The following is a 19,160-nucleotide window of genomic DNA, read 5'->3' as shown; positions in this document are numbered from 1 at the left end:
GAAACCCTTCCAGTTCATTCATTACTACTTTTTTTTTTTTAAAGTTGTTAATAAGGCTGATAAAACTGAGTGACTCATTAGGCTTTCAATTAGTCAGGTAAAGATAATTCCACATTTGAACAAATATTCTGAAGCATCTAACCTCTCAGGCTGTGATTGATTGTTCTGTCTCAACAACCATGGGTTCCTCTATGCAGCAGCTGTCTGAGCATTTGAAAATGAAGATAATTCACTCTTACAAAACAGGGTAAGGCTATAAAAAAAAATCTCTAAGCACTTTTTTCCCCTCCAACCAGCAAGAACATATCTTCTTCACAAACCCCCATTTTCCATACCACTACCTACTTCGGTATCTAATCTCTTGCTGCAGGACACTTGAGACTTTCTCACTTATACGTTATAATTTTTATGCTCAATAAGACCTGTCAACTTAATTGTTTAAGTCTTTTTTTTTTTTTTTCTCCTTTATCTTTTGGTCATCAATGTTACAACGTTATTGTTAAATTTTGAACTTATGTACACTGTTCCAAGTTTCATAACCTTGTTCTATGTAATGCCTTTTGGCAATTTTCATGTTCTGTTTCAATGTAAACCGATGTGATCTTTATTTCATATAGGAACACCGGTATATAAAAATCTAAAAATAAATAAATAAATAAATAAATAAATAAATAAAAATCTCTAAGCACTTCCAGCTAGCAATTTCAACTCTCAGAAATATTGTTAAGAAATAGGATGTGCATGCGTTTGCAACAAAATAGGAAATAAAGACGATATTTCCTATTTCATTGCATTTTGGAGGGCTGACAAAACGAAAGGAAAACCCACGAAATTTCGTGTGATTTTCCTATCGGGGTTTTTTTTTTTGGGGGGGGGAGAAAGGGCACATTTAAAAAAAAAAAAATCCCCAAACCCACCCCAACCCTTCAAGTTTAATTAATTACAAACCTGGGTTAGTTGTCCACAGTACATCACTGAAGTTACAGTTTCATGGGTTTTAGTGGATGAACAATTCAGTTTTCATTTCATCAGCCCAAAGCACTTTGTCCCAAAGGTTTCAGGCTTATCAAGGTTTTGTTTTGCATACTTTAGAGGATGACTTTTGTGATGAGGTTGTAAATAAAAGTTTTCTTCTTACATCTCTTCCATGCAGATCATTGTTGTGTTAGCAATGCTGTCACAACTAACAGCAATGGTGTGACTGAAAGGGCTTCCAAGAAGGCATTAGGGGAACCTGCAAGGAGTAGCAGTTACAACCCTTACAGCCTATGCTTCCCATGAGGACACTGGAGTAACCTGCATGGAGCAGTGTTTACAACCCACACACATCAGTAGCAAGACTAAGCTGTGCTTCCAAGGCAACATTGGGGCAACCTGTACAGAATTATACTGCAGTTACTTTTATACTTGTGTACTTTGCACCTTCACAGGAGCAGATGCAAAATACACACTGAAAAATACATGTAGTGATTTGAAGATGAAATCACTGATCAAGCTTTCCTTCCTCCGACCTAATCCCATCTCTTTTTTCACTGCAGGCAAACATGTTTGAGCTGTTTCACAACAGTCAAGTCAGTCTATAGCGCCCAGGGCCGGTGCTAGCTTATTTGCTGCCCTGTGCGAACAATTACTGTGCTGCTCCCCTCACCCCCGCCCGCCGTTCATTCATTCTCTGTCCTGGGACCACAAAAAAAATGCCCAGCTCCCTTCAGTGATACAAGCTCTGGAATTTGTTGCCAGAGGATGTGGTTAGTGCAGATAGTGTAGCTGGGTTCAAAAAAGGTTTGGATAACTTCTTGGAGGAGAAGTCCATTAACGGCTATTAATCAATTTTACTTAGGGAATAGCCACTGCTATTAATTGCATCAATAGCATGGGATCTTCTTAGTGTTTGGGTAATTGCCAGGTTCTTGTGGCCTGGTTTGGCCTCTGTTGGAAACAGGATGCTGGGCTTGATGGACCCTTGGTCTGACCCAGCATAGCAATTTCTTATGTTCTAAAACTGACACCATCTACCCCACCCTCCTGTACCAATGGCTGGTATTAGGTGCCCTAGGTGAACATTATAGTCTTGTACAACGCCCCCTCCCCCATTCCACACACGCAGTTAAGAGTTATGTATTTATATTTTACATGAAAAATATCAAATTACAGTATTCTGAGGTAAAATATCACTTACATTATATTTACATGCACTGCTGTGAAGCCAACCAGAAATCCCTGCAAGAGACACACTTGGAACCCATATGCTATTAGGCCTATTGTGATGTGCGTTGGGTGTGGGCTTGACCCTCCAAAAGTCTTAAAAACTAATACACTTCCTATTAGAAAAATGCCTCATCTCAGTCACACATGCAGAACATAAACCTACCCTCACCAAATACAGAATAGAGCAACCATAAAGTAGAAATACAAACATGCAGACAAAAACTGAACTGTAAATCACAAGAAGCCAGACACTATGTAGTGCAACAATGACAAAACAGAACCAATACCATTCCTCAAATATCAAACAATAAAATCAAGAAATAAAATACATAATCATAATACTAAAAACACTAATATTTCAAAAAAAGCTGATGAATAAAAGATCAAATTAAAAACTCATATACAAGTTCTTTTTAAATGTCCCAAACACCAATAAAATATTTCAAAACAGCAGACACAGCAAATAATACCTGAAAATTAAACTAAAAAGGATTTTAAAAATGCACATTCTCCATACCTGGGAACTTTGATTTCCAGTCAGCTGAGAATGTGCATCCCTCTTCCACTAAGCCATGACAAACTTTCTCCTATCTTTCTTGTATACACACATACGCTCCCTCTCAAACAAACCCACAAGCGGCAGGCCCCGCAGTATTAAAAATTTGCGGGGCTTCCAGTTCTTCCATGCTGATCTCGCACATTGCAAGATTGGCATAGAGAAAGTGCTACTCTTGCACTTTCCCAAAGATAACATATGCCAATCACTAAAAATTCAAAAATGATTTATTTATTTTTTAACCTTTGCTGTCTGATCTTAGTTTTCTAATTGGTTGGTCACAGGCTTTTTTCCCCCCCACCTTCCCTTTCTTGGTCTTTTGCCAATTCCTTTTACAGGGTTTCCTTTTTTCTGTTTCTTTTCTATCCACCTGTTTTCTTCTTTTCTTCCCTCAAACACACTCTCAGGCTCTCATTCTCAAACGCTGTCTCTCTCTCTCACACATAGGTACAGGCTCTCACACTCACATGCTTTCACACACACAGCTCTTACTCTCAAATGCTCTCATACATAATCAGTCTTTTTCACATGCTGTCTCTGACTCTCACATGCACAGGTTCTGACTCTAACATGCTGTCTCACAAACACACAGGCTCTCACACACAGTCTCTCAACTCACTTTCATATGTACACACACTCTTCAGGGCCATAAGCCTCTCTCACACCTCTTAGCCTCCTCTTCGCAGGTCGCCACAGGATTTATTTATTGGAGAAATTACTTACCTGATAATTTTGTTTTCCTTAGTGTAGACAGATGGACTCAGGACCAATGGGTATAGGGTACTCCTGACAGCAGTTGGACAGGAGTACACTATACTCATTGGTCCTGAGTCGATCTGCTACACGCTAGGAAATTATTTATTTAGCAGCTTTTATATACCGATATTCGTTTGTACATCATATCGGTTTACAAGGAACTTATCGAAATTGAAATACATGGAACGTGTAGAAAAGTAAAATAATTAATAGGGTAGTCAAGGGGTAGAACTAGTAATATAGGTAGAAGAGTGTTGTATAACATAGTGGTTAACAATAATCAAAATTTAAAGATAACTCGATTACAAGCGTAAACTAGTAAACATAGGTAGAAGAAGAGAGTTGTATAACGAGGTATGTCAACAATGGGATGGGCTCCATGGCAGCCCTGATCTTCTCGGGCCACTGCGAGGCAGGATCCGCAGCAGCTCTGCAACCAGGCCTCCTCTTCTCAGGCCGCCACAAGGTAGGTTCTGCGGTGGCCCTGCTACAAATACTACTGCTCCTCTGCACATGGCCGATGCTCCTCCTCCTTCCTGACTGAGCAGCTCTGGCAACTTTTTTCTTCTGGGGCTACGCAGGCAGGAAGAATGAGGGGCACATGGACATGAATTTTTCTTTGGGCAGTGGTGGGATGAGCTGCACCACAGACCCACCGATCTTCCTGCTGTGCACGGCCGGCACACAGCATCAAAGTAACATGACCCCCCCCCCCCCCCGGTACAAAACTGCTTCCTGCCTTTTCTGCCGCCAGTAGACCCGATCCACCGAGAGCAGAAAAACCGAAATTGTGATTGGGTCCACCGGTGGCAACACGGGCCTTTCCCTGCTCCCGATGCTGCCCCACCGAGTGTACCGCCCTATGCAATTACACGGTTTGCACACCTGGTGGCGCTGGGCCTGATAGTGCCTTGCAGACTGAACAACAATTGTTTTCAGTCTTTAATCTCTGATTATTTTACATGCTACAGTGAACAGGCTTCCAATTAAAATTTAACAGAGCCTCCTGCTAGTCTGTGTGATAAACCTGGAAATCAGTTCAGAGAATCTTATAACTACCTCTTCAACTACTACTCTGAATTTCTAACTACAAAAGGCAAGGCAGACTTTCTGCCTGAGTTACAATTGAATACTTTTGTGACTGGTCCCTGAATAGACTGGTGCCATTCAAAGAGCTCATTTCAAGTGGTAGGATTTCGGTTTGCTCTTTTTCAGGAACTTAAGCACACCGTAATCTAATAAGGAGGTCTATGCATTTCCACAAGTCCAACACTGTCTCAAATCTATATGGCTTACTAATGCAAGTGTCTTGAATATAGTCCAATTCACATATTTCTCCTAGAGTCCTCAAAAAAGGGTCTCTCCATTTCTGAACTTATGAGTTTCTAAATAGTCAACCCATTAGCTAGCAAAAATCAAAATGGCATATCCCACAAATATTAGAGTAATGTTCTGTCTTGTGAATGAATTCAAAGAAAGTAGGCCTCAGAGAATTATAGTACAAAATGATAAATGAATTATATATCCACATAGCCAGGACATTTAGAGTTAGTATTAAACACATAGATGAGTGCAACAAATGTATAAAGTTAATATGGATGTGCAGTTGGAAAATATTTGTGTGCTTTTTCTTCTTTTTTTCCTATTCATTTTGTTTCTTTTCATTTTCGTCTAATTTTCATTTTATTTAGTGCACACACAAAAAAAATTAGTGTGCACTGAAAGACAAATCAAATGACTGCATATCCTTAAAGGGTACTTACCTGCATTGCATTTGGGACTGTTCTAATACTTCAGGCTTTTGGAGCCAAGAAGTAGCTGGCCTTAATAAGTTGATTAATATTTTAGTTACTTTGCATTATTATTTTTTTTTTTTAAATCAGACTGCAGGCTTGACATCCTTATATCTCACACTTTGTTCATTCATAGACGTATACACATAGCCAAACAATGTACCATAACTAGAGTGCACTGATGCCTCACTTCCAGACAATGCTTTGTGAAGGTGCCATTTATACAATATGACAGTCGGAGAGTGGAATACAGCTGAAGAAAGTGACCCTCGAAGATGGGCAATCTTCCAATGCACTTGGGAGCCCTTTGTACTGTAGTTACCAACTGAAGTTAGAGATTTTTTTCCAGAGACAGGATCCAAAGCAGCCTTTTTAGCAGAGCCTATCAGCCCAAAAATATTTATATGTATTTATTTAATAGGATTTATAAATTGCTTCACTGATTAAAAATGTTTGATTCAAAACTAATGCAGGCTCCAAAGGCAGAATGGAACTCAGGGGGAGATATGGCAAAGCTAGGAAGTTACATATCTAATTTTTCATGTGGGCATGCTGCTGCTATTATGGCACTTTTGCCTAACATTGCATTAGCTCATTCACTGCCCATGCGGACGTTTCTTTTCCTTTGTTGTGTCCCTGCACCAAATGCGATACACAGAACTGAAATAAATAACTGGGTTTGAAACTGGTACGCGGCTGAGGGATTTTTTTTTTTTTTTTTAAATCTCTTATTGAGTCGTGTTCTGAAAGAGAGAGCCGTAAAAGGCAGTGGGAGAGAGAGCAGCAGTGAAATGACTGAGCTGGTCGCCGTAGGTAGACTCGGCAATGCTCTGCTCTGCTTTATGAGGAGCAACGGGGGGAAACAGGCCAGAAATCAACACAGCTTAGGGAATGCCACAAAAACTCTTACCTTTGCCAACATGGCCAGGTGCTGATTCTGAACAATAGCAGTGCGATATGTTGCTAATCCTCCTTCCTCTAGACCAGGGAACAGGTAGTACAAGTGGACGCTGCCAAATGAAAAAAAAAGAGAGTAGGAAATCATTTATGTTAAAAAGAAACCAAATTACAAAATACTAAGAGATGGTTGCTTAATTCCCCCAAGAACTGATCTATATAATCTTTGAAAAGCTTACTAGGAAAGAAAAAGAACAAATCAGGGGAAAAGAAAACTGCATGCCAAATTAGAATTATCTGCGAGACCCTCAGACAGCTTTGTAGCTGGGACACTTTTGCCTTCAGAAGAGCTCAGTTTGAGCAGCAGGGCTGAGCAGCTCACATTTCCCCACCCACTGATGGGGCATGAACCTGGGCTCATTCAGAACAACTCAATAGTTTGAAACTGGGAGGAAGATGGTACCAAGCAGAAGACATGTTACCATCCAAAACTATATCCCATAAATATTTCCCCTGCTCAAACTTCTTAAAGTGACAAATCAACTTAAAAATGATCCACCTGCCATGTCATTGTTGCACACTGCACATACTGGGAAGTCATCTGTGGTTACAGCACATGAACTCTTGGACTCCAGAATCAGCCCTGTGGCACTGTGGTGTCACAGGAAGGATGAGGATGATAATAATACTAATTAGAATAACTATGGCATAATGATGGGTTTTGTAGCCCATAACTTGCACTGGAATAAGAGTGACAGCACAGCTTGCTATTAAACACTTCTGACCCCCATCCAGAAGCCATGTATGTAACAAGCTGAGTGACTGGCAGTTTATTTGCCATGCACAGCTGGCTGTCAGTGCCCATCTGAGCTGAGAATTATTCTGAAATCAGTTAAGTTGCCTTTCTCCTGTGAAAATGCTCTGCTACCACCAGTGGCTGACCCTTAATCATATGCAGGGGGAGAGAAGAAACTAAAAATCCCCCAGTTACCCATTTTGGCTGACTTTTTCACAGTCCATCTCTCATCAGCAGTTAAGCATCTCCATCACTGAGCCATAGACAAAAAAGTGTGTGTGTGTGTGTGTGTTTAGTCCTTTAAAAGTTATCTGAGCATCTTCTATGCAGTTCCAACAATTCAGACACTTCAGTGAACACAGCTGCTAAAAACCACTTGAATGCCATTTCACAAGGGTGGTTTTATATCAGAACCCCTCCAAGACAGGATAGCCTGCTAATGTACACTTCCCTAAGCAAGTCATGCTGCTGTTTTGATGTCACTTGCCAACCTGGCCACTCTACTAATAAAGTGTGTATGTGCTTGTGAAGAGCTGGCATTCTAAACCTATCTGGGCCCTAATAATTGTTCCCATTAATTGTGAAAAAAAGAACGTTTGGTGGAGAAAACATGAAGAGAGGAGGGAAGAAAATCTAATAGCCACAAAAATCCCTTACAGACAGAAGACTCAATTTAGCATGTGCATTTGTGACAAGGTTGAGAAAACTTCATCCAATGTGAGGATTTTTGTTCCACCGACGCCTTACTACATTAGTGACACTATAAACATTTGGCCATATCACCCACCTATACTCCTTTCTACTCTATCTGGAAGGGAGATTTATATTATTTGCTCTTCTTCCAGTAATATGCTGATGTGTACAAGCTCATGAAAAAATGTTCTTTTCATTTCAGATTAAAAGGAGAAAAGCGGAATTGTTTACAGGTGTTCTCTGAGGACAACAGAATGTCAGTCCACACATGTGGATGACATCACACGCTGGAGCTCAATCCGGAACTTTTAAGTCAAACCTTCTAGAACTCTGACCGTGCCTCACTGCTACTCTACCACACCTCCATGTGGAGGCCCTTCCAGTCTTGCTCTTTAGCATTATAAGGAGAAGCCAACTCCAAGGGGATGCAGGCAAGTTTTGTGAGGACTGACATCCTTCTGTCCTCAGAGAACACCTATTACAGGGAAACAACTTTGCTTTCTCAGAGGACAAGCAGGATGGCAGCCCTCATGTGTGGGGAACCCTTAGCTACAGACAGACCTAAACAAAAAAAGAGGAACAATAAGTGCCCACAGCACAATTAAATATTTTTGTTCACAACGTCTTTTTATCCCATCTTATAACTTATCTATGAGGGGCAGTCTAGAACAAAAACAACAGGGAATAGAGTTGTGATTGATACCTCAATCAAACTCTGCAGGGCAGACTGGCCAAACATACTGTCGCATCGGGAGTCCCCGTCTAAACACTAGTGAGATGTGACTGTGTGGAGAGAACTCCATGTTGCTGCCTTGTAGTTCTCCTCCATAGACACCGATTGTAGGTGAGCCATCCATGCTGCCATGGCTCAGACATAGTGAGCCTTGACATGACCTACCAGATTCAGGCCCGTGTGAGTATAACAGAAGGAAATTAAATCTGTTAGCCAATTAGATAAAGCCTCTTGGCAATGTGTCAGCCGTTACCCAGCTGATGGACTCCGGACAGGCTTTTCAGGGTCTGGTATTTGGTAGGGACACTCCCATGCACTGTAAAACTCCAAGGGAAGTCACTTGTAAATTTGTCCTCTGATTCCCCAGGCAGGGTTCGAACCTCCGCTCTCAATGTCTGACTGGCTAGGAGGCACACGCTCCCCAGCTGGGCTGGGTTTCGTGATTAAGTCCCAGCCTTTACATCATAGTCCTCTTTTTGTAGAAAAACAAGTCCCAACAAAACAATGTCCAAAAGCAGTCCAACAAAGTAAATCCAAATTAGGCCCGGTTGGCCTATCTGCCACTTCCCACGTATCTCTGGGCCTTTACCACTCCTCCCTTGAGATAACACCACCTGCACGGCAGTTTTCCAAAAATAGTTTACCAGCAAAAAAGAAAACAATCTAAAACAAAATAGAAGTCTCTGTGTTCCCAAGCTCACTGTTCTTGGCACTACGGTTGTAGTCCTTCCCTCACTCTCTCCGGCGTAGGCAGCTTTCTGGAAACAGAGTCCTTTCCACGATAGACATCACAGTCCGGGATACAGCCTCTTCAGTCCCCAGAAGGAGACTGAGACTACTCTGGCTGAGGCTCGTCTTTATAGGGTGGAGGCTCCTCCCCTAGTGGCCAGGGAATGGTTCCCGGGGCTCCACCCTCTTCCTCCCACAGCTGTGTCTCTTGGCTCTCTATTACTGGGGGAAGGAACCAGCGTGACTCCCTAGCTCTTTGTCTCCTGGTTTTCCTTCCCTCCCTGGGGTTTTTAGTTCCGGGGTTTTTTAGTGCCTGGGGTTTTAACCTTCCTCCCCAGGCTGGTATATAAATCCCATCACACAATGGTAAGCCCGTTTGTTGATGTCAAAAGAAACAAAAAGCTGGGTGGACTTTCTATGGGCTTCAGTCAATTCAGATAGATGGCCATGGCTCTCATATAGTCAAAACTGTGCACGTTTAGCATTTCAGAGCAGATTATATTCAGGTACTGAGTGTTTCCCTGTCTCCAGAGGGCTCACAATCTAAATTTGTATCAGAGGAAATGGAGGCTTAAGTGATTTTCCCAAGGTTACAAGAAGCAGCAGGGGGATATGAACCCTGGTTTCCCTAGTTTGCAGCCAACTGCTCTATCCACCACTAGGCTACTCCTCCATTACTTGTTCAGCTTGGTGGATATGTAGCCAGGGAAAAAATGCTGGAAGGATGATTGACTGGTTAAGATAGAATTCCAACACCATCTCAGGCAGGAACTTAGAATGGATACACAAAACCACACTATCATGATGAAATTTGGTATAAGGTAGATAAGTTACTACAGCACAGAGTTTGCTGACCCTGCATGCTGAAGAGACCGCCAGAAAAAATACAACCTTCCAGGTCAGGAACTTTAGGTTACAGGAGTACAGTGGCTCAAATGGAGTTTTCATCAGCTGGGACAGAACTATATGGAGGTCCCAAGACATGACTGGAGGCCTGATGGATGGTTTCAAATGAAGCAGGATTGAATCTGACAATCAAAAGTTGTATAGAGATGGGACTACCTTCTACATGCTGATGATATGCACAAATTGCACTGAGTTGAACTCTTAATGAGTTGGTCTTGAAACCTGATTTGGATAAATGCAGAAGGTAATCGAGCAGTTTTTGAGTAGAGTACGAGACCTAGGGCCTTTTGCTCACACGACAAAGCATGTCTCCTCCATTTCAATCCATAGGAATTCCTGGTCGAATCCTTTCTTGAAGCTGAAAGAACGCGAGTCATTTCTTCTGACAGATCAAGAGTTTGCAAGGTCAAGCACTCCACATCCAGGTACTGAGAGAACCAGGGTCCTGATATTGGAATGATACCACAGAATTGATGTGCAAGACCATCCAAGTGTTGGTTACTAAATTTCATATTCAACTTCCCCGAGTTTAAAATGTGTGTTCAGCTTGTGCTGAGTATATGTTTTAAGTCAGGTTTGTTGTCTCTGTGCACATTTTAACACCCAATGAATTAGTACAGCATTAGCTTACTGTATTGGGAATTAAAAAAAATAAAGTAGCTTGCACATTAGGAAACTGCGTTGAATTTCAGCATAGTTTGAATGTTCAGCTTTCCGCGTCAGCCTGGTTGATAGTATACTGCAATGGCATTAAGGTGCACTTTCACTGAAGGCATGCTGAGTCCTGACGAAGAAAGAGATAACAAGTAGTAGAGTCGGTCCCTTGGACTACAAGCGAAAGGTCCTGACAGCCAGACTGGCAGCAAGCCGAAAATCTCTTTCATTTGAAGCCATAAGCTTTCCTGGCCGAGATGAATATATCTTTCACTTCTTTAGGAAGGAAATATCCTCGCAGTGAAAGCTAGAAATCGTAGATTTAAATGGCAGAGATGTCCATCCTCTTGAGTGATGAGAAACAAGGATGTACCCAGTGAAATCAGAGGATGCTTGGACAACTGTAGAAGATAGAGGCGCCACACTTGTTTTGGCCATGCCAGAGCAATGTAAATAATCTGTGCATGATCCCAAAGCACTTTAGAACTGGCCTTACAATTAATAGGATTGGAGGGTAGGCATATACAAGATGTGCATCCCAGCACAGCAGGAAAGCATCAGAAGCTGAGCTGAACCAACATGGAAATATGGAGCAAAACTTTCCAACTTTTATATTCTCTGTAGCAAACAAATCAGTTGTCTGCTAACCCCTAAGATCAAACAGATTGTCTGCCATCTGCTGATCCAGCGACTACTAGTGAGGAAGGACTTGTCTGAGGCAATCTGCAAGAAGGTTTTGAGATCCTGGAAGATATATCGCTTGCAGATGAGCTCTGTTGTGGATCGCCTACACCCAGATCTTGACGGCTTCTCGACAAAGGGCAAAGGAGCCTGTGTTTTTCTTCATGTTTAGGTAGAACATAGCAACCTGAATGACTACTTGAATCAAGACTCTCCTTCCTACTAGAACATGCAAAAAAGCTTTCAATGCCTACCAGATGGCACATAGCTCCAAAAGGTTGATTGGAAGATGAGACTCTGCCAAGGATCACATCCCTTGGCTCTGAACCATACCTTTATGAAACTCCCAGCCCCTGGTGGAGGCTTCCGTGGACAGAGTCACTTTATGAGGTGTCTCCCACAGTGGAAGCCCCACATCCAGAACCAATGGTTTCAACTACCACTTAAGAGCTGTCTTCCTTCTGGCTAATATCCCAATGCGGTGGACCAAAGTTTTCAGAGCTGGTCCCACTGACACTAAAGGCCCTTTCGAATACCTTTCCTATCAACAGGTTGACATGAACTGCTGCTGCCATGTGTCCCAAAATTTATTTTATTTATTTATTTATTTGTTTTTGTATACCGACATTCACTCAGGGTATCACATCAGTTTACATGATGTATTGTTAATTAGGCATTAATAATTAGGAATTAATCTAATCCATGATCATTGTATATACATGCATATAAAACATAGTGATATATTAATGTATGTTCATAGATAGTAGCAAAATAGTTACAGAAAGTAGGGCTAGACAAAACAATTTCCATTGGTGTATCATTTAAATAAAAGCAGCATAGAGTGAAACTAGGCGGTGTAGTTTCGTTTGGATGGTCCGTTGCTTTTTAGAGTGGTGTGGAGGGTGGGCTAGGGTTAGGTTTTGAGGTAGGAAAGGTATAGGCGTTGAATGGTGCAGGCGTCGAGATATTAGGTGTCAGCTGGGTATGCTTTTTTGAAAAGCCATGTTTTTTGTGATTTCTTGAAGTTCTGAGGTGAGGGATCTGTTCTGAGAGGTTCTGGTAGTTTGTTCCATAGTGTTGGACCGGCTATTGAGATTGCTCGTTCTCTGGTTGAGATGAGGTGGGACTTTTTGTTGGAGGGGATGGCGAGTAGTCCTGTGTTACTGGAGCATAGGTGTCTTGTGAGGTGTAGAGGTGGAGGGTGTCTTTTAGCCAGTCGGTCTTTTCGCTGAGGATGGACTTGTGAATGAGAGTGAGGGTCTTGTATTGAATTCTGTGTGTGATGTGGAGCCAGTGGAGTTCTTTTAATATGGGGGTGATGTGTGTGGAGCGTTTGCTGTTGGTGAGGGATCTGGCTGCTGCATTTTGGAGTAGTTGGAGGGGCTTGATGGTGTTGTGTGGGAGTCCAAAGAGGATGGAGTTGCAGTAGTCTAGTTTGGAAAATAAGAGGGCTTGTAGTACAGTTCGATAGTCCTGAGTGAGAAGTAGTGGTTTGATTTTTTTGAGGACTTGGAGTTTGTAGTATCCTTCCTTTATTATGGTGTTGATGTGGGTTTTAAGGTTTAGCTGGGCGTCAAGGGTGACTCCAAGGTTTCTTGCTGATGTGAGAAGGTTGTTCAAGCTTGGTATCGGTGGTCCGCTTTGGAAGATCTGTTCTGGGGGTTTGTTAGAGATGTGTAATATTTCTGTTTTTGAGTGGTTGAGGGTGAGTGCTATTTGGGATATTTGGGATCAATTCTAGTCATTCTAATTCTAGAATGACTAGAATTGATTTTCTGGGAGCTGGATTCTGCTGCAGGAAGGTTTTGTTTTGGTTTTTTTTTTTTTACTAGCCCCTTTAGTATTAAGGTCCTTTCGTATTGGAACACTCGGTCCTGAATTGAATCTATCCATGCTCCTAAGAACTGAATCCTCTCGATCTGATGAAGTTGATCAGAAAATTTAGAGACTGAAGGAGTCGAATAGTTTTCTCCAGGGAAGAAATTGTTATTACCAGGTAGGGGAAGAAGCATACCTCCATCTGACAATAAATACACTGCTATCACTAGCAGGCAGTTGGTGAATACCTCAGGACTGCACATAGGCCAAAAGGAAGGACTTTGTACGGGAAATGAATCCCTTTCACTACGAATATTAAGTTATTTCCATTGTGAATGATGAATTAGGGCATTAACTTCCAGTAACCCGGCTGATTTATTTGATTTATATTCCGTTTTTCGGCACTGTAAAGGAGTGGCCTTACTATCCCTCCTTAACCTGTATGGGACCAGGCTAGATGCCTGGTCCACATTAACTCTCACATAGGGAGCAAAATCTATAGGCGGGACCCTGATGGGCAGAAAAAGCTTTGTGGGCAGGACCCTGCCAAGCAGGGTAAGAGGCAGAGCCTAGCTGGGATGAGGAGGCCTTCGCATCTCCAGGAGTAGGAGCTCCTGACCCGCTCTGGGAAGTCTGAATTGTGAGTACACTGCAAAGATAGGCAGTCTACTGTGATGTTATTTTGCTGTTTACGTTGATAAAAGTTGAAATTACACGAGAAAAGCCTGGAGTCAGCATGGTTCCTGCTCCAGCCCACAAGATTTCACTCAGCCATCCTCACATATGATTATCAGAAGTGAAATTTGAACCCATGCCTCTGGAGAGATGGTGAAAGAAAGTTTGTTGGGTATATGGCCTGCCAAAAAGTTTGGAAGCAAAGTAAAGTAGTGTGTCCAAGAGCAAACAGAAGTAAAAGCAGAAAAGAAAAAAAATATTGTGTAACCTTGCTTAAGGAAGGAGCCTGGGACAGAAGAAAAGTACTGCTAGGACTGCAGAGCATTGAAACTTTGAAGCTTACTGGCTCAAAGAAGGCTTCACAAGAAAAAATATGTGGAATTACCTTTAAAACAGAGTGGTCTGTAGGGCCTAGAGGAAATCAGGCTTAGGTTTATAACAGGCAAAGGAGGAAAGCTCCACCTGGAGTTAGGGCTTATACTCAGTGAAATTAGTTCTGGAAAAACAGGAGATTTTTTTCCTTTTGTTTATCTTTATAAAGAAAAAAATAAAAATACTGGTACAGAGAAGCTATGGGTTTGACAGGGTGTGGCAAAGAGTGCAGAGGGTGGTGATAATGCTATCTAGCGTAACCCTGTGTGGGCACGAGCTCGACCCTAGAAACCTAACCCAAGCCTAGTTGCCGGGAGGCCAGATGAAGGGGAGTGGGGATGTGAGACACTTCCCTGGATCCGATCCAGGGGGAGTGAAAATAATCAAACCAATGGGTTCAAGCTGCAGGGGTGGGAATGTGAAGGAGTGAACTTACTACACATCCTTAACCTGTGTGGATCAGGCTAGATGCCTGGTCCACCTTAAATCCCATAGAGGGAGAGAGCTCTATGAGCGGACCTTGCTGGGCAGGAAGAGTTCTGTGGGCAGGACTCTGTTGAGCAGGTTAAAAGAAAGAACCCAGTTGGGATGAGGAGGCCCCACTAGTCCAGAAGTAGGAGCTCCTGACCCTCTCTGGAAAGTATGAATTGTAAATACACTGCAAAGCTAAGCAGCCTACTGTGATGTTGTTTTGCTGTTTATGTTGATAAAAGTTGAAATTGCATGAGAAAAGGCTGGAGTCAGCATGGTTCCTGCTTCAGCCCACAAGATTTTGCTTAGTCATCCTCACAGGCACTTCAAAGCAAATTACATTCATATACTGTAGATATTTCCCTATTCCCTATAGGATTTATAATATAAGGGCTTGATTCATCAAGGACTTTCCCCATAAATACAGAATGGGTTAAAAGCATTAATGAATCAGGCCCTAAGTATGTACCTGAGGCAAAGGAGGGTAAAGTGACTTGCCCAAAGTCACAAGGAGCAGCAGTGGAATTTAAACTCTGGTTTCCCTGGTTCACAGCTCACTGCTCTAAACACTCGGCTACTCTCCACATCGGAAGAATCAGGTGATGGGAGTTAATCTTGAACGTCTCCTGCATCAGATGTTTGTTCAGTTTTTGTAAATCCAGACAGGCTTTAGTTCCCCAGTTTTCTTGGGAATGAAGAAGAACTGGGAGTAAAAATCTTGACTTTGGGTCCTGGGTAAGAATCAGCTCTATCAATCTCTGTTGAAGGAGCAACTCCCCCTCCAGGCTAAGATGGGCCAACTGAGACAGGTCTGAATTGAAGACTGAAAACTGCTAGGTTGAGCGCAGGTGACAGAAACGCAAGCGGAATTACACTCCACACAATTTTCAGGACTCAGCAATCCTTGATCTTTTTCCTTTCTGTGAGAAAAGATTGGACCCTCCTCCTCCCCCACATCAAACTTCAGGGAGTCTGGATTGAGACATTATAAACTGGGCTCAGGTTTCACCTGTGGTTGCTGTGGAGTTTTTGGTTGATGTCTTTCCCTTTCTCCCCTTCTTGTGGGAAGCTATTGCTCCTGAACATAGGGGTGAATCGAGGACATGGGTAAGACTTGAAGGGATATCTCAGGAATAATGAATACCTATAAGAGAAATACTCCTGCCTGGAAGCCAGAGATTAGTCACCCCTTCTATTGACAAGGATTGAACAACAGCCCGATTCACCTTAATCTGCAGTACACTGTCCTTGAATGTCTCCAACCAAATTGTGCCCTAAACAAGGATCATCCACAATTCGAAAATGGGAGGACTTTCCTCAGACCACTGATGTAACTAAGCCAGCCTACGGGCCCCAATGGTAGCCACCAAAGTCTTTACTATGTTGTTGAAAGTTTCATAGACTGAGCAGACCAGATGCTGTTTGCACTTTTTGACATTCTCCACTTTAAATGCTGCAGCCTGCTCAAGGCCTAAGGACTCTGTGAGGGGCATCATCTTCTTAAAATATTAATGCAAGTACTGCACCATATATAGCTGGTACACCGCTATACAAGAATTCAGTATGGACATTTGAAAAGCCTTCTTCCTGATGATGACTAGCAACTTTGGATCCTTATATAGTGTGGCAGAGATCTGCATAGTTTTCTTGGCACTTTAGAGAGCCAGCTCCACCACTATTGATGTGGAAGCTACTTCACACCAAACGTTGCAATCTATACTTTAGATCCAAGTTCTTGGCCAAAGGCAGTGTTCTGCCACATCGTGGAGTGCAGATTCTAGAGCAATATATGTACAGGGATTGCTACCAAGTGCTCTAAGACAGAGTTTCCCAAACCTGTTCTGAGGACCGTACAGCCAATCGGGTTTTCAGGATAACCACAATGAATAGGCAAGAGATAAATCTGTCGATAATAAGTCTCCATGATATGCAAATTTATCTCCTGCCTATTCATTGTGGATATCCTGTAAAACCAGACTGGCTGTAGGGTCCCCTAGACAGGTTTGGGAAGCCCACTCTAAGAGCAGCAAAAGGTGAAAAAACCTCTGTTCTCGGATCTGCTTCTTTCCTAACATTAACGTTTAATGCCTTTGTCAATTTGTCTAGGAACCTGAAAGAGCAAAGATCCTCAGGTGATGAACAATGCTGCAGTAATTCTGTCAAGGAGTCTGATGGAATTCCTGTTGAACATTCTTCCGATCCAAGCAGTAGGGCAACACTGATCCATGACCCTGATGATGAAAAGAGTGAGCGGGGAGTAGACCTCAGACACCTCAGAGGGATCATGCGCTGAGGGATCCTGACCTAGCTGAAGCTCCCTCATCATCCTCTGATTCAGGGCGGAACCCCCAACCGCAGGTGACAGCTTGCCCAATTGTTGAGTTCTTACACCTATGGCCAGCAACTCTTGCAAGGGTATCCACCAGGTGTGGAGCTACTGAGAACTCTTCTTTGAGGGAATAGCTCACCAATTTTGGAAAGGAGAGGCTACAAAGCATCTTTCCTGTCTTCAGGAATGAAGAAGCCAAAGAAATTCTTCACCAACTCAGTGAACTGGTCCACTGACTATTGTGCTTTCAGGGGCCAGAAGAGACATCCTCTTCTGAGACCCAAATAGGTTTCTCCTCCATCTGCTGTAGTAGAGCTGAAATACTTGGTTCTAATGAAAGGGAAGGCTCAGATGGACTTTGCTGTTGAGACTCAGGCATTCATGCCAGCGGAATCCTATAGAGTCTTCTTCATCAATAAAACAGTTATAAATAAATGGAATCAGCACTGGTGTTTCAAGCCTTTGTGCCAATGGTACAGCTGAATGCGCATACTGCACCAACAGGGCCATGGATGCACAGAGATCTGGAAAGAAAAGGTGATCTGGCACCATAAGGACCTTCAGTGCCATGAAAGATGAAGAGACTTGCAGTGCAGCACTAACAGGTATTGGTGCCAATGAAGGACCCCAGCCACAGTGCCATGCAGCTTCTGAGCCCCACTTCGGCACTGAAGTATGCACTTCTTTGCTTTCCTCAATCTCATAGCTGCAGAGGATCCAGGGCCTGGCACTACAGGAGGGGACCCCTTACCCCGGAGAGGTGATAGGTGGTACCCTTTCTCAACTCAGCATAGCGAGAGCTAGAAGAGCCTCCACTCTGACAGGAGACTAGATTTGTGGGCATGCTCCTTCAGCGTCTTTTAGAGATCCTGCATTTTCCTGGGCCCATTGAGACATACGACCACAGCTGTAGCAATCTGCCATACTGTGATTTGGGCTCAAATATTTGTAACAGACTTTGTGGGCGTCGGTGATCGATATCTGGCACCCACAGTCATAGGACTTTAAGCCACTGACGACTGGATTCTTCCTGGGCCGCTCTCCCGGGAAAGCATGCAGATCTCCTTTTATTTATTTTTTCTTTCAGCTGCAATTAAAAGTGCTTTTGAAAGGCTGCTGAGGTAGTAGGAAAAGGAACTGCAACAAGGCAGAAGAGAAAAGAGCAGAAGAGGGTCACATGTCCATGCAAAAGTGCAGACAATATCAGACTGTGCGGCTGATGAAGCAGTGAGCTCAGGAACCACCAAGCATGCCCAATAAGCTTTTACTGAGTTCTGGGTCTATTTGGCACTGCTGGGTGTTGTTCATCCCCATGTCATAGCTGATACAGCCCTGGTTATCGACAGAGAAACTTAGTTGCCCAGAGGAAATTGGATATAGATGCAACGGAAATTAGGAAAATAGGCTAGCAATTGGCACGTTATTCAAGTGTATATGCAGGCACTCAGATGATAAAAATAATACATTCTGAGGAGATGTTGTAAGAACAAGTGAATCAAAACAGGGAAAATTGATTCTTACCTGCTAATCTTTACCTGCTAATCTTTGAATGTGAATTTTTTTTTTAAAGCAATGCTGAATTGAAGGAGTCTGTGACAAATGTGCAATACACGTTTTGAGACACGCATGCACGCTGCCATAAAGATCCTATAATTTAAGAATTCATACCGTTTGAACAAAGATAGTTGTACAAATATTCCAAAGAAGACCCTGATGCCGCCCATATTGTAGGCGAAACTCGGCCAGAGTCGGGCATTTGGATTTTACATATCTGGTTGGTCATTTTGGATTGGGCATTTGGATTAATCACGATTGTTTCATCTTTGATCTCCCTAATAAATATAATTTAAGAACTAAGACTATTGGTCTATGCTTTTTACTAGCCACCAGGAGGAAGTCCACTAAACAGAGCCTAACACCTCTGTGAGTCCTTCATTCTTCACCAACCGACTGCAGGATGGATGTTCCTACCATTTTAGGTGGGCTATCAATATTGACATGGCGCTGACAATGTGAGCCTTGACATGTTTCACCAAATTTAGGTTTGCTAGGGCATAACAGGAAGAGATTCTATCTGCGAGCCAATTAAAAAG

At 42.7% G+C, this 19,160-nt stretch overlaps 1 protein-coding gene across 1 annotated transcript in view; it reads right to left on the bottom strand.

Moving 5' to 3' along the window:
* Positions 1-19,160, bottom strand: part of DROSHA (drosha ribonuclease III) — a 401,585-nt gene that overhangs the window by 140,757 nt on the left and 241,668 nt on the right. The window contains 1 exon segment of the mRNA XM_029587136.1: positions 6,224-6,323. Within this exon segment, the coding sequence (XP_029442996.1) occupies positions 6,224-6,323 (100 nt within the window).

This window comes from Rhinatrema bivittatum, chromosome 2, assembly GCF_901001135.1.
Source record: "Rhinatrema bivittatum chromosome 2, aRhiBiv1.1, whole genome shotgun sequence".
In the NCBI taxonomy this organism is placed as follows: domain Eukaryota; kingdom Metazoa; phylum Chordata; class Amphibia; order Gymnophiona; family Rhinatrematidae; genus Rhinatrema; species Rhinatrema bivittatum.
The sequence above is the reverse complement of the archived record's forward strand: the minus strand, read 5'-3'. Positions and strand labels throughout refer to the sequence as shown.